Genomic DNA, 14,206 nt, shown 5'->3' on the forward strand with positions numbered 1-14,206 from the left:
TTTTCATCAATCACTTAAGTAGTTCCTATTTTTCTTGCAATTAGAACTAAAAGTGTATCTAGCCATATTTTTGTTTCTTGTATTCTGTTAAAAATTATAAAGATACGCCTTCTCTTTGGAGCCTGCATTTTTGGAACATCAGTTATTGGATTGCATAAATTCTTGTTAAGATGTCTACGAAAGATTTAACTAGGTAAAATTAATATATTTTAAAAAAGGGAAGTTTTGGAAGCGTCATTTTACTCTTTCAGTGGGTTAGCTGTCATTGCTAGAGGCCTGTAGTTTCCAAGAGATGCTAATTACTGTCAAGTTTTAATTATTTTCCAATTGCTACCATATAAACCATAGGCTAGTGTGTTTCTAGGATATTGTTTGCTGTATTTGTTATTTAGTCAAAAAATAAATACTTCGAGGGAGAAGTAGACTAGGCTCACGTTAATTGAAATATTAGCAGCTCTTATTAAAAGCAAAGAAGCATTTTTGCTTTGTTAGACTGAGCCCAGGTAAGACACCCAGTAGGCTAGTCAGACAGTTATTCACTACTTCAATGGTCAGAACTCTATAGGGTAAGACAACCAGTACTGGGACACTTCAATCACTCTGCCTATTCTGGGACAGAATCTTTGGTTGGATTGCAACATGTCCAATACTGGGACAAAAGACAACAGGTTTTTTGGAAGCAACCCAGAAAAATGTATAGATTGGGTGTCCAAGATTAATGTCTTTTGTCCCAGTATTGGACATGTTGTAATCCAATCAAAGATTCTGTCCCAGAATAGGCAGAGTGATCAAAGTGTCCCAGTAGCCTACTGGTCATCTTACCCTATCTTACCACATAGATTATGGATTGTTCCACCATTGGACATGTTTGAGTTTTCTTAATAAGAGTGTGATAAGCTTGAATATTTTATCCATAAACAATTCTGAGGAGGTGCACTGGACAATAGTGTAGTCTCTGATAATATTCTGACAAGCTATACTTTTTTCTATCTTGGAAAGTGGCTAGGTTAGGAGAATAAAACCTACATTAGAGAATTCAGGGCAAAAACACACTGGGAAGATAATGCCAAGCTATCATGTTAACCCTCCTCACATGTCTATGGGTAAATGTATAGTTTCATCACAAGCTGTCTAAACTGGAACCTATGCTTCAAAGCAGCATAGTTTTCAGTTTAAAGCACTTGGAAATGCTAGTTCTTGAAGTGCATCCATTTCTGTTTGACCCCTCCTCCAGAGGGCAAACTAAAAATGAGTGAAGTGGGCAGGGTTTTGAAGCTAAGGGAAATGTTAGAGCTGTACAATATAAATGAAATTATATTGGAAATACTAATTCCAGTCATCATTGGTAATTTCTGTATAGTAGGAAGTTGAAAGATAATGAAAAAACTCATGCATCCATCAATGCTAATTATCCACTTTCACTTTTGAGTTTAACCCAGTGAGACAGGTGTATCAGAGCAATTAGTTAAATGTTACATTTATGTTCTGTTGATTTGAAGAACTGCCTTCCAAGAGAATAGAGATTGTACAGTTTTTCAGTTCAAGATTAAATTTGTTTTAAAAGATTCTTTGGCTATAGGAAGGCCATGGTGAAACAAAGTTGGTTGAATAGTGATTCTTGCAAGTGAATATTACCTATAGAGCAAAACAAATTAGTGCATGAGCCCAATTAATCTGAACCGATTTTCAACACAATGGCTTGAAATGCAAAAGACTGTCAAAACAATTAAGTGCAGCCAAAAAAACTTCTGGTGATTAGTGTTCAGTCAAATCTGGCATGTTTGAAGAAATACAGGGTTATTTTGAAACGTTTGGGAGTGGTTAAAAAAATCGGGAAAATAGAAAAACAAACTTAGGATTGGCTTTAAAACAGATAAAAGATAATAACATAGTCCATTCTTCAATAAGCAAAAACCTTAGCAAAAAAAACACAAATTTAAAAGTAAGGAGTCAATTGAGTCAGTTGCAGACTTTTTTAATTAGAGAAATCAAAGCTCAATAAAAAGAGCAGCAAAAATTCACACTTTTGGCAGCTAGCTGAAGGTCACTGGCTGTCAGTGTGCTGAAAGAAAAGAATAGTACAAAAATGAAGTCTTGATTCATATGACTTCAGCTTTGCTGCACATATCAAAACGTGATTAAAAGTGCAAATGCTAGTCTACTGACTTTAAATGGTATGCTTAGGTTCAGTGCAAACACAGAGAGTATCAAGAATGCATACATAAAGTACATCCACCCCATTCTGGAATATATTTGCCCTGTTTGGGCGACCTCAGCACTTAGAACAGCATATCTTTGTTAGGAGCTTAAATTGGTTCAGAAGTGAGTGGTATTGATCATCTTGGGCCACTGTGACATCCCCTACAAAAAGGTTCTGAAAGTGCTTGGACTGTCGTCACTCCAAAATTGATATGAAACACTGATAATGAGTTTTGGAAAGTTCTTGCTTTCTAAATCTTAGAACCATGACATTCTACTTGATCAACCTCTACCATCAAGAACGAGAAAGCAAATAAGTTAGCTCCTGTTAAAGCAAGAACAAACTGATATGATAATTCTTTTGTCCCGGTTTTCGTTGATATGTACAATAAGAGTCAATGTTTATAGTTTGATTTATCAAGCAAATCATTGGTAGCTGTCAAGTTTTGCTATTGAACCTGCCTACTACTACTACTACTATTTTGGTGACATTTATCACCCTCGGCGCCTTTGCAAGGAAACTGCCTCAAGTTTTCAAGTTACATTTCAGATGCACAATGAAAATGTATGGCATCTACTTCCTACATGTCTGGTTTTCAATCAAGCAAGCCGCATGCTGCGTAGTCAATTCAGATGGTCAGTAAAACTCTCTACAAACGTATATTGGTAAATCACTGGCCTGCAGCAAGCCCGCTGATTCAGACGCATTCCATACAGTTGGTCAAACTGCAGAAGTTGCAACCTATCTATTTCTAGGAGTAGTTTTCACACCACGAAGTGGCAAAAACCATGAAATTAAATCAAAAATCTCCCAAGAAAAAAAGAATAAAAAAGTAGTCTTTCTCCGGGGATGGAATATTTGGTTTAAGGTTGGCTTCAGTATGGCTCATTTTGGAAAAGGATTATTTCTAGGCTTTTGGCAAGCCATGGGTAGATTTAAAAATCATGAAATTATGAGACCCAGACTAAAAAATCTTAAAGCTTCACTACAGCTTTTCAATTCTGAAAAAGGGATATTTTTTGCTTCTGATTTTCCAGATTATGGGTAAACTATATGTAAGATAATAAGCCTTATTCTAGAAATTGGGAATCTACTGACTAAATCTTTTCTGACTAAGACAGTCTAATTTTATTGACACATCCCAGGTAATCCCCTGTTTACTAGTAGGGCTAGGTCTTTATTGAAAGCCGGCATGCAGGTATTTCTTTAGTACATGTATCTGTTTTTCAGAAACTAAACACAACCCCGTGGTTAATACTTGAGCCGAGCGAATCAGGAGCTCTTCTTCACGTTTAACCCCACCTATTTGTATAAACGAACGTAAGAGGCCAATACCACAATAGCCCCTCTGTCAACTGAGAAATCTTTAACACTGAAAAATTTTAATGCACAAGGAATAAAAAGTTGGCACATAACATTCAAATTTTTAGGCTCCTATTAGCTTTGAGAAGAACCAGGCTTTCGAACCTGTGATCTGCCAAGGAGCTACGCCTTGGACAGAGAATCACCCCCCCCCCCTTCGAAAAAAGACGCTCCACTGGCGCTGATGTAGGTGGTATGCAGTTGAACTTCTGAAAAACCAACTCCACCATAGGATAGTGTCTCAAAACTGACACATTTTGTCTAGAGTCACTTAGATAACGCAAGACTTCAACTCTTGTTGTTTTCATTTCATCCGACTGAATGGTGGCTTCCTCTTCGTCAGACATTTCAAAGAAATTCTGTGGAGATCTCAGTAACTCAAATTCAACTATGTCTTTGCTGGTACTCTGTTTACTTCCTAATGTCTTGGCCTCATTCACAAGCATTCTCACAACAGTCTCCCTGTCTTCATCTCTTACAAATTTATCTTTGAAATAGGGATGAGAACTGGTGGCCAGGTGGTAGTCAGCATAAAGAGATGGATGTCCACAGAGGAATGGAAACCTTTGCTTAAGTCCTTCTAACAGGGTCCCAACCAGTGCCTTTGTATACTTGACAGAAAGCTGGAGCTTTTGCAGCTTTCTTTCCAGTGACCAAACAGTAGGGAAAATTATCCCAAAGAAAGCTTTGTCTTCTACCTGGAGCATGTCAAGGGCTATTGGGTTCCAGTACAGAGACATATTCGATTAGAAAGTCTATCTCATTTTGCTTAAATCTTGGTTTCTTTAGTACGTCGCAAACTGTGGTCAGTTTTCCAGCTTGTTGGCATTCAAGAATTCTTTTCAGTGCATCATATTCAGAGTTCCATCTTGTAGCATTAGGGCGAATTAACTTTTCTCAAAAACATCCATGACAAGATCGTTATTCTTTGAGCTGTGGCTTAATGAATTCCACACTGACTGACACTTTGCTCTGACGTTTAACAGTGCTCTCCTGAAGTTAAGGTCTTTTTCTAAGGCGTGCTTTGCATCAGTTGTTGCCAACAGGTTCAGCGTGTGGCTGCAACAGCGAAAATGCTGTGGCAAATACATCTCCAGCTCGTACTCAGACCCTTCACCTGTAAACTTATGAACATGGTCACTGTTTTCACTCATAGTTTCCGTTCCTAGTTTTTTGTTAGAAGCTAAAGCGTGATTCACACTGCCACTATCTTCACATACAATGGAAAAAGTTGTGGTAGCAGATTCACTTATGTTGACTGATGGTGACACTAAACCAACACATCCATAAGTATCAAAAATTTCGTGCAAATCAGTTGTCTCGATATTATCTGGCTCACCCTCTTGAAAATCAATGTCTGTATCCGAGTCACCTTCTTCAATCTGTGGCTCAATGGTAAGCTTTGCATTTTGTTTGAATGCTTTTACAAAATTTGATGCATTGTCCGTCACAATAGCTCTCACTTTTTCTAAATTGGTGTCCAAACTGTACTCTCAAAAAATGCTGAAGATCATTTCAGTTATTCTGTCAAACGTATGTGAACCTGTAAATCTTCTAACAGCAAGAATCATTGGCAAAAAATGATTGTTACCATCTAAGACATGAGCAGTAACACCCATGAAACTCCGGTTGCTGCTAGACCAGATATTGCAAGTCCTTGTGATGTAATCAGTTTTCTCCAAAATCTCAGTAATTCTTTTCTTTGTATTGAACAGCAATTGGTTGATCTTTTTTGCTAACGTCTCTCTAGACATTATTGGGCCAACATACAGATTGAGGCTTAAAATCATGCTTTTGAAAGCTTCACTATTCACAGTGCTTAATGGTCACATATCCGTCACAACATAGTCCATGATCAACTGGTTAGCTTGTTCTTTCGTGTATCTTAGCTTCTTTCCAAAGAATTCCCCTTTTACAGTTTCATTTTCAGTTTCATCTGATACATTTTCCCGAATTTCACTTTGTTTTCGCTTCCGTGATTTTCTTGAATTTGTAGCTATAAACTCAGTGTATGTGGTGGGATGACCTGCCTGAAAATAAAAGATTCTATAGAGCAAGAACAACAGGTCTGGTGAATTCTAGCGGGATCCAATGCGGTGGTATTGTGTCAAATTCATTCATACAAATTCAGGTATTCAGACGAATCTGATATCAGATTCGTCACTCCATCCATAAGTTATAGGCCCTACTAAATTGAAGGCAAAGTCAACTTTCTTAAAACTTGAGACCGCCACCCTCGCCCTGTTTGAAATTCGGTTTGTAATATCAGAATTTGGTATAATCCCTAATCTTAGGCATCTTTGGTCTAGCTTTCATTTGGATCTGTTGCTCCATTTGCAAGTTATACTAAATTAAACAAAAACCTCAATTTTTCTGAACTTAAAAACCACTCACCCTCGTTTTATTTGCGCTAGGGTTTTCATCTCAAAACTTGATGCGTCTCATGGTTTTGGGCATCTTTGGTTCAATTTTCATTGATATCCATCATTCCATTTGCAAGTTGCACTGAATTAAATGAAAAACTCAACTTTTTTCAGCACTTAAAGTCCCGTACCCCTCGCCCTAATTAAGCTAGGGTCTTCATCTACAAGTACCATGTGTCTTATGGTATTTGGCATCTTTGGCTTATCTTTCATTGAGATCCATTACTTCATTCGCAAGTTAAACTGAGTTAAACGAAAAATAACTTTTGTACCACTTAAAGCCCCTCCCCCTCCTCCTATTTGAGCCAGGGTCTTCATCTTCAAATTTAATGTCTTATGGTCTTGGGCACCTATAGTTCAATTTTAATCCAACTGGCGGTTCTCTTGATTTCGCTATCCATTGCCCAGATGGACGGACAGACAGACGGATCCCAAAAACCTATCTTGATGGATTTTTTCCACCATCCAAAAGTTGACAAGATGACAAAAATTAAACACTCATGGACTACAGTATTTAGGCAACATTTAGCACAAAACAAGGGATTTTTTCTGGGGACAAAAGAATTAATCTTGGACACCCAATGTATACATTTTTCTGGGTTGCTTCCAAAAATCCTGTTGTCTTTTGTCCCAGTATTGGACATGTTGCAATCCAACCAAAGATTCTGTCCCAGAATAGGCAGAGTGATTTAAGTGTCCCAGTACTGGCCATCTTACCCTATATGAACTGCCATAAATTTACCACAAGCCTACTTTACGTATTTTTAGTTTCGTTGGAGGGGGATTTTAGACAGCAAAAAAATGGATGTGCTTCTGTAATAATGACAAAGAAACAAAATAAGAACCTTGCTATATGTAGTAATACACATTTTAGAGCGCTTGGAACGAAAGTTGACATTTACCAATGGGCCATCAGTCCCTGGAGTGATGGAGTGGCTTATTAATTGATGGAATAAGGCTAACTATGACACTAAAGAAAAAAGACACATGACATAAATACAAATAGGAGTTATTTACCTTCAAATGCTTGTGGAAGTTGGTCGTTGCATGTATGTGTCCCTTTACAGTTTTGTTGGGGCAAAACTGGCAGGATGCATTCACAGACCCGTCTTGGTCAATTTCCCCCTTCACAGTAAAGTACCTCCCTTGGAGTATAAATGGAAGCTGTTTGGCCATGCTGACTTTTCAGTTAGTTTGAGATTAAAGACGCTTATGATATAAAAGGTCCTGCTTCTTCTTTAAACATGCTGTCGGGAATTCGGTTTATTCACCAGCATCTGTTCTCAGCAACTTGTTACGGTTTTTGATAATAGATGTCTCTATTGCGCAATGTTTTTTTGTACATTGCCAAAACACACGCACACAAAAGTATTTGAAAAACAAGTACATTAAAAGTATCTTAAGTAATAAGTATTTCGTAATCTTACTTAAATATCAAGTAATAAGTACACCCTAGAGTTTTTACTTAAGTACAAGTACAAGTAATGGAAAATTTTACTTAAGTAGTACTTCAAGTAAAAGTACTTCAAGTAAGTGACAGCACTGACTACAGTACAGCCCAGTGAAATGTCTTCCAACTAGGATAGATGCAATTTAAGCCCAATTGGTAACTGTGACCACAGATATGTATGATCAAGGGGATTAATCTTCTATTGTTTCAAGTAGACAGTGTTGCATAACATCTGTTCTGATAGTTAGTGAGTTGGTTGGGTATAACGAGCAGCATCCTAGCTCAACTCCTTTATGTATACATACATGCTAATAACTATTTAAGAGACACAAGTGACAAGTAGCTCCAGTTTTATCTCAAAGGTTTGGCCTCCCAGTTTTTGGCAAGTCTCATTTTGAAAACTCTGACTGATGTTAAAGGTGTGGTCTTCTTACTTAAACAGTTCCAGTAATTGGTGACCCTTTGGTGGAAAAAAAAAATCTTCTATAATTCTTCAGTTTGCTTTTGGCTTATGAAGGTTTGTAGAGTCACTTTGTGTTTTACTTCCTTTAGGTAATTGAGTTAAGAGCTTTTTGGGGGCTGTTTGACATATTTATGTGTCAGTAGCATGCTACTGCACCTACTGTGGAAGGCCTAAAATGGTAGTTTTAGGGTGACAAGTACAAGAATGAAAGATTCCACATGATTGGCTAGTAAAAGTTTCTTCAGTAAGTCCAAGGCTTGAATTTGCTCTGGAGGCAGTTTGTGAAACTTCAAAGGTTATCTATACTGACCCTCAGGTTTTTACTACTGGGGCAAGTTAGGAATAAAACGAGGTACCATTCATCGTATATTGGTGCTGAGGATTATTGTGGCTAAAATGAATGGTGACACACTTGGATACATTAGAAAAGAGAAGCCACCTGTCTGCATATGATTAAGATTAGATTGAATTAATCATTTTTTGGGTAAACAAAATAGCTTTTGATCATCAGTGCAAAGGGTTAAGTGGCTACTGACTTTGGGTATCATGTCATTGAAATATAGAAGAAACATTGTGGATCCAAGAAGAGTTCCTTGGGTAACACTACTTAGGATTTTGCAAGGTTGTGAATAGGTACATTTGCTGTCTCTTCTGTAGTCAGACAGTCTGAATCTGCTGACCAGGAAGCCTATTAGGCAATCTACCAAATCTTTGCTGATTCCTACTGCTGTTAACTTATAAAAAGGCTGATTATGAGGGACCTTCTCTAATACTTCGGCTTGGTCTAAATGAATCAAATCAACAGGAAGGCCATTGTCTAGTAGCTTGGTAACCTGTTTGTATCTAAAAGGGTGGTTTCTACAAGTTTTTCTGGGAGAAAACCTTAATGAAACAAACAATTAAATCTGTAAGACCTTATCACCTTGGTGAAGCAAAAAGATATTATAATCTGTGAGCTCAAAGATGCTAGTACTTTGGTCAGCTAGGAGTCAGGCTTGATGTCTCAATTGATTTGGGCCTAGAATCTTGAGTCTTATTTGGTTTCTTTATTAAATTTAAGGCAAAATTTTAAAGTTTTATAAAATTTCTTAAATTGGGATTTAGAAAAGTTATGAGGCTCAAAACACTTTCCATAGGCCTCACTTATGCTGTAGATCTATACCCAAAAGGTGGATTTTTGTAATGCAAAGTTTATGTAAGTTCTAAAGGTACTGATGCACTTTAAGGAGAGAAGGGGTGGATGTTAATGATTTGAAAGACCTTCCCAGGGCATTGTTTAGGCTCTGAAAATATTCCTCAAAGTTTTATTTAGTCAACCTATCTAATTTCAAATATCCTAAGACCATCTTTGTCAAAAATTTCAGCAAATGAACTAAAGTTGAGTTGTATAAATTTGAGTAGCTATAGCTGCAAAGTGAATGGTAGCTTGAGTTGATTGTAGTTCAACTAAATCCATGTCCTGAATACACTAAATTTCTAGATCTCTACCCAGTAAGAAAGTTTAGCGATTTTGGGTTCAGTAGACCCTACTCTGCAATTAATATAGTTTTTGGGCTCTTAGAGGTTAATTATAATGACGAACTAGTAAAAATAATCCTCTGTATGTCTGTCATTGCCCTAGTTGCCTTTGACTTTGTCACTTTTCTAGTTACAAAATGAGTAGAGTTTGGTTTTTTTCAAGTCGTTTGTAGCAGCTGATCCCTGCTGGGTGTTGAACTTTTCTAGCAATGGTGTCATTTTGGTTATGCTGAAAGGCAGCATATAACACATTTTTGATAAATAATTGGGATAAATTGCACGTTGGGATAAATACCAAAAATCTTTGTTTCAAAGGGAGGATCAGTAGCATAATGTAAGTGAGGAAGATTGAATTGATATTGAACATACAATGGCATGCTGATTCTCCTTTGAATGCAGAACAGTAAGCAGCTTTCAACAATTATTTCAGAAGGCTGAAAATGCCTTCAGAAGGCTGAAGAAGGTATAGGGATATTGTGTCCAGTAGACCCTACTCTGCCATTAATATAGTTTTTTGGACTCTTAGAGGTTAATTATAGTGATGAACTAGCAGAAATAATCTCTGTATGTCTGTTGTTGCTCTGTTTGCCTATGACTTGTCACTTTTCTTATTACAAAATTTACAGAGTCATATTTTTTTGTCAAGTCCTTTGCAGCAGCTGATCCTTGCTGTGTGTTGATTTTTCAGCAAAGGTGTCATTGTGGTTGTGCTGAAAGGCAGCATATAAGACATTTTTGCACATTGGGATAAATGCCAAAAATGTTTCGTTTCAAAGGGAGGATCAGTAGCATTGAATTGAACACACAATGGCAAGCTGATCCTCCTTTGAATGCAGAACAGTAAGCAGCTTTCAACAATTATTTCAGAAGGCTGAAAATGCCAGTTTTTATGCATAACAGCAACGATATGAACAATGGTGAATTTGCTAATGTCCACTTAGCATCTATCGGTGATGTTTTCCAAGTTGCATCAACTATAACTTAAATTCAAAAAAGGGTCATGTCTGTGAGCTAAAATAAACATCTTTAACAGAAAGTTGAGCTGAAAACCAGCAATTAGTAACATATTCAGGCAACATGATGCACAAAGGCATGGGTACTCACATGCATTTCCAGGAAAGGGTATGAGCCTGAAAGTTGTAGGGGGGAAGTTTAGTGTGTAATTAGTTAGAATGTTTTTTTTTTCAGAAAAATCTCATATATTTCCCTGACACTACAATATATTCAAATATTTGTATATTCTGGTCTTCTTGGCTCTTTGTAGGACCCCCCCTCTCCTAAGTTAACATCTGTGCATCAAGTTAACATCTGTTAACATCTTGCATCTATCAATGATGTTTTCCAAGTTGCATCAACTATAACTTAGATTTAAAAAAGGGTCATGTCTGTGTGCTAAAAAGCACATCTTTGACGAAAAGTTAAGCAGAAGATCAGCAATTAGTATTATATTCAGGCATCAACATGCACAGAGGCATGGGTACCTACATGCATTTCCAGGAATGGGTATGAGTCTGAAAGTTGTCTGGGAGGAGGTTAATGTGTAATAAGTTAGAAGTTTTTTTTCAGAAATGTTTCATATATTTCCCAGACACTACAGTATATTGCAATTTTTGTATATTCTGGTCTATTTTGCTCTTTGTAGGACCCCTCCCCCCTCTAAATTATATGTATGATTATTGACATTTGCAAAATATCTATGGTTGTTCTGGTACTATTGAAAACAAACTTGTTTTGTGACTTGCTTTAGCATGTTTTTTTTTTTTTTCAGAGAGACTACCTCCAATGGAGGACAAGATTATAATGGTCCAGCTGGAATGGATGTGGAGGGGACTATTGAAACAAATTATGACAAGGTATTCTTATTCTTTAGATATTTGAAGGAAGAAAAAACTATGCTTAAAAAATAGCTGAAGTTTAAGAAAGCAAAAATCTTATGTAAAGATGTTTTTATTCTCTTGTAAATGTAATGTTTGAGCCTTAAAATTTGTCTTGAGCTTCATTTTGACTTAAAAAAGAAGTGCTTTGAATAGGCCTTTTGAGATCTAAACAGTAATAATGTTAAAACTGGAATTCTAAAAAAGAAAAAAAAATCAAGCAAGTATGCTACATTTTAAATCTTTATTATATTAGCCGTTTACTAAATTTCTGAGAAAAAACATCTCTTGAAAAACAATCATTGAGAAAATTGTATTTGATAAGAGTTTAAAATTTCAGGTTGAAAACTATTGCTTTTCTGCTCTCTAAGGGTGGAATTTTTATTCTCTGGTAGTTATATTTTGGTAAATTAGTTAGTTAATCCAGGATATATTCCACTAATTGAAATAGAGGATGAATTTAAATTCTATTGAAGCAAGGTACCTTTGTAGCTTCTTCTGACCCAAACCTCTGCCATCTTGTTCCTGACCCTAACAAACATCGGCCACTTATTCAATCAGGGGAAAACAAGGAAACTTGTGGAAACAAGGAAACAACAAAAAAAATGGTCTTTTGCATCATGAATCAAAATTAATTTGTCAAATGCAATGCACTTATTTGCTATCTGTTATGTATGTTAAAATAGTCAAATTTATGAAAAATATAAGGTAATTCACCTTTAACTGGCAGGCTAACATTTCGCTGGGACTGTCAAATTGATTTTTATTGATCATCAATTATCAATGAAATATTGATAGTTTCTAGGGGTTGATATGTGGTTCACTCAGAACTTTCACTTTGTGACAATTAAAGACAAATTTGCAATAGTGATTATATAGGATTTATAAATTTTCTATATGTCCAGTGCATGCAATTTACAATTGTGTATCTTCAATTTTGGGCAATTAAATGTTGTATTTGCTTAACAGACAAAATATATGCATAAGACCAACATTTTATGATTTTGAAAAAAAAACTTTAATTTTTAAACAAAAATTTAATAATTTTTTGATCTTGACAAATTGGGAGACTGAAAGATGAATTTTTACTGTATCTAAAATGGTTAGTTGTATACTCTGAGAGTAGATTCCTCCAAGTTTGTAGTCAGATAAAGTCTCCTTTTAAAGAGACTAGGATACTGATAAGATGAATGTCTGTTAATCTTAACATAGTGAGTGACTGAGATATGAATTTTTACTATATTTAACATGGTTTGATGCCCACTGAGTTTAGATTCCTCCAGTGATTTTCAAAATTCTAATCTCCATTAAAAAGGTTGCCCTCCACACATTTTTACGTGAATGGGCGGCCCTAATTGGTTAATTTGATTTAATTTTCATTTTGAGAAATTTGGACTTCAATTAAGGGTTTAAGTTTCTTTTGATGCAACTTTGCATTTCCTGGAAATACACAGATTTTATTGTTTTTAAACCATTTTCATTTATTAGAAAAGAGTTAGTGCTAGGTTGATCCACATAATTGTTAAGTTTGTACTATATTTGTAATTATTATGATATAAATTAATGCTGTAAATCAGATAGTGATGTAATGTATTTATTTTCTTGTATTTCAAGTAGCTATGACCTAGCTGTTTAACTTTTTCTTATCAATGGCTATAGAAAGGTTCACAAAGTCGAATTGCTGTCATGGACTACAATTATAACTAATTTATATTGAATTGGAATTATTTCAAAAACCTTTCACAAGTAAAGATAAAGAATGAGAAATAAACAAAACGGAAACAGATAAACAAGACATAAAACTAAAATTTATGAATAATCAACACACAACTAAATTTCATTAAGTAAGCATAGCCTTCCAGGGATGTTGTCTGCAAAATTATATTAATAATTATATGAAATGTTGTTGTAAAGTAAGGCATGGTCATGAGGAGCGTTTTTAAATTGGCAAATATTTTGTGTCAGAGTTGCCATTATTTAGTTCAATTCTTTCATTATTTAGTTCAGAAAGTTGAATTTCTGTCCTGGACTACAATTAAAACTAATTTATATTAAATTGAAACTACTTCAAAAATCTTTCACAAATAAAGAAAAAAGACTGAAAAATAAACAGAACAGAAACAGATAAACAAGACATAAAACTAAAATACATGAATAATGAACATATAACTAAATTTCATTAAGTTAGCATAGCCTTCCAGGGATGTTATCTGCAAAAATCATATTAATAATTATATAAAATGTTGTTGTAAAGTGAGGCAGGATCATCAGGAGTGTTTTTAAAATGGCAAATATTTTGTGTCAGAGTTGCCATTATTTAGTTCAATTCCATGTCATTAGCACAGCAAACCAATTTTAGCTTTTACTGCTGATGAAAGTTTTAATTAACACATTTTAGGATGGTAAATGATTTATTAAGCGTGTTTTAAAGTGTCCCAAGTGCAAAATTTTTCAGTAGATAAGAGTTTGACCAGATTTTGTCAAAAATTAGACATGCAATATTGAAAATATTCAAAAAGCACTTAAGAAATTGGTCTTGTTTATTCCTTCAGCCACTTGAGTATAGTATGGGCTACTACTTCACCAATTTTTTGGGAAATGAGACAACATTAAGTTACCATCAATGTGAGACTCAAATGTGTATAGTGTACCTTTCATTGTCACATTCCTCTTCTTTATCAAGATAACTTACAAATTCAAGCTCTACTGTATAGAATGCTGGTAGATTCATCCTCCATGAAATTTTTGCTTAGCCAATGAAAACATACTATAGTTCCTTTGTAAAGTCTTATGCTCTTTTCATCCATGATTTTATTGCTTTTTTTTATCGTAGCATATTGAGCTTTAAGCAGTACTTACTGAGTGAATTTTTGTTGTTCTATTTACTTTTAGGCTTATTCTACATTGTCGTGCTTC

The 14,206-nt window shown here is 35.4% G+C and overlaps 1 protein-coding gene across 1 annotated transcript in view; it reads left to right on the top strand.

Moving 5' to 3' along the window:
• LOC136037012 (eukaryotic initiation factor 4A-I-like) overlaps window positions 1–14,206 on the top strand; it is a 39,077-nt gene continuing 24,871 nt past the window's right edge. Inside the window, exons 1-2 of the mRNA XM_065719427.1 lie at window positions 1–193; window positions 11,185–11,269. Coding sequence (XP_065575499.1) covers window positions 171–193; window positions 11,185–11,269 — 108 coding nt within the window. The 5' untranslated portion in view covers window positions 1–170. The remainder of the gene's footprint in view (window positions 194–11,184; window positions 11,270–14,206) is intronic.

This window comes from Artemia franciscana, chromosome 16 (assembly GCF_032884065.1).
Source record: "Artemia franciscana chromosome 16, ASM3288406v1, whole genome shotgun sequence".
Taxonomy (NCBI): Eukaryota; Metazoa; Arthropoda; class Branchiopoda; order Anostraca; family Artemiidae; genus Artemia; species Artemia franciscana.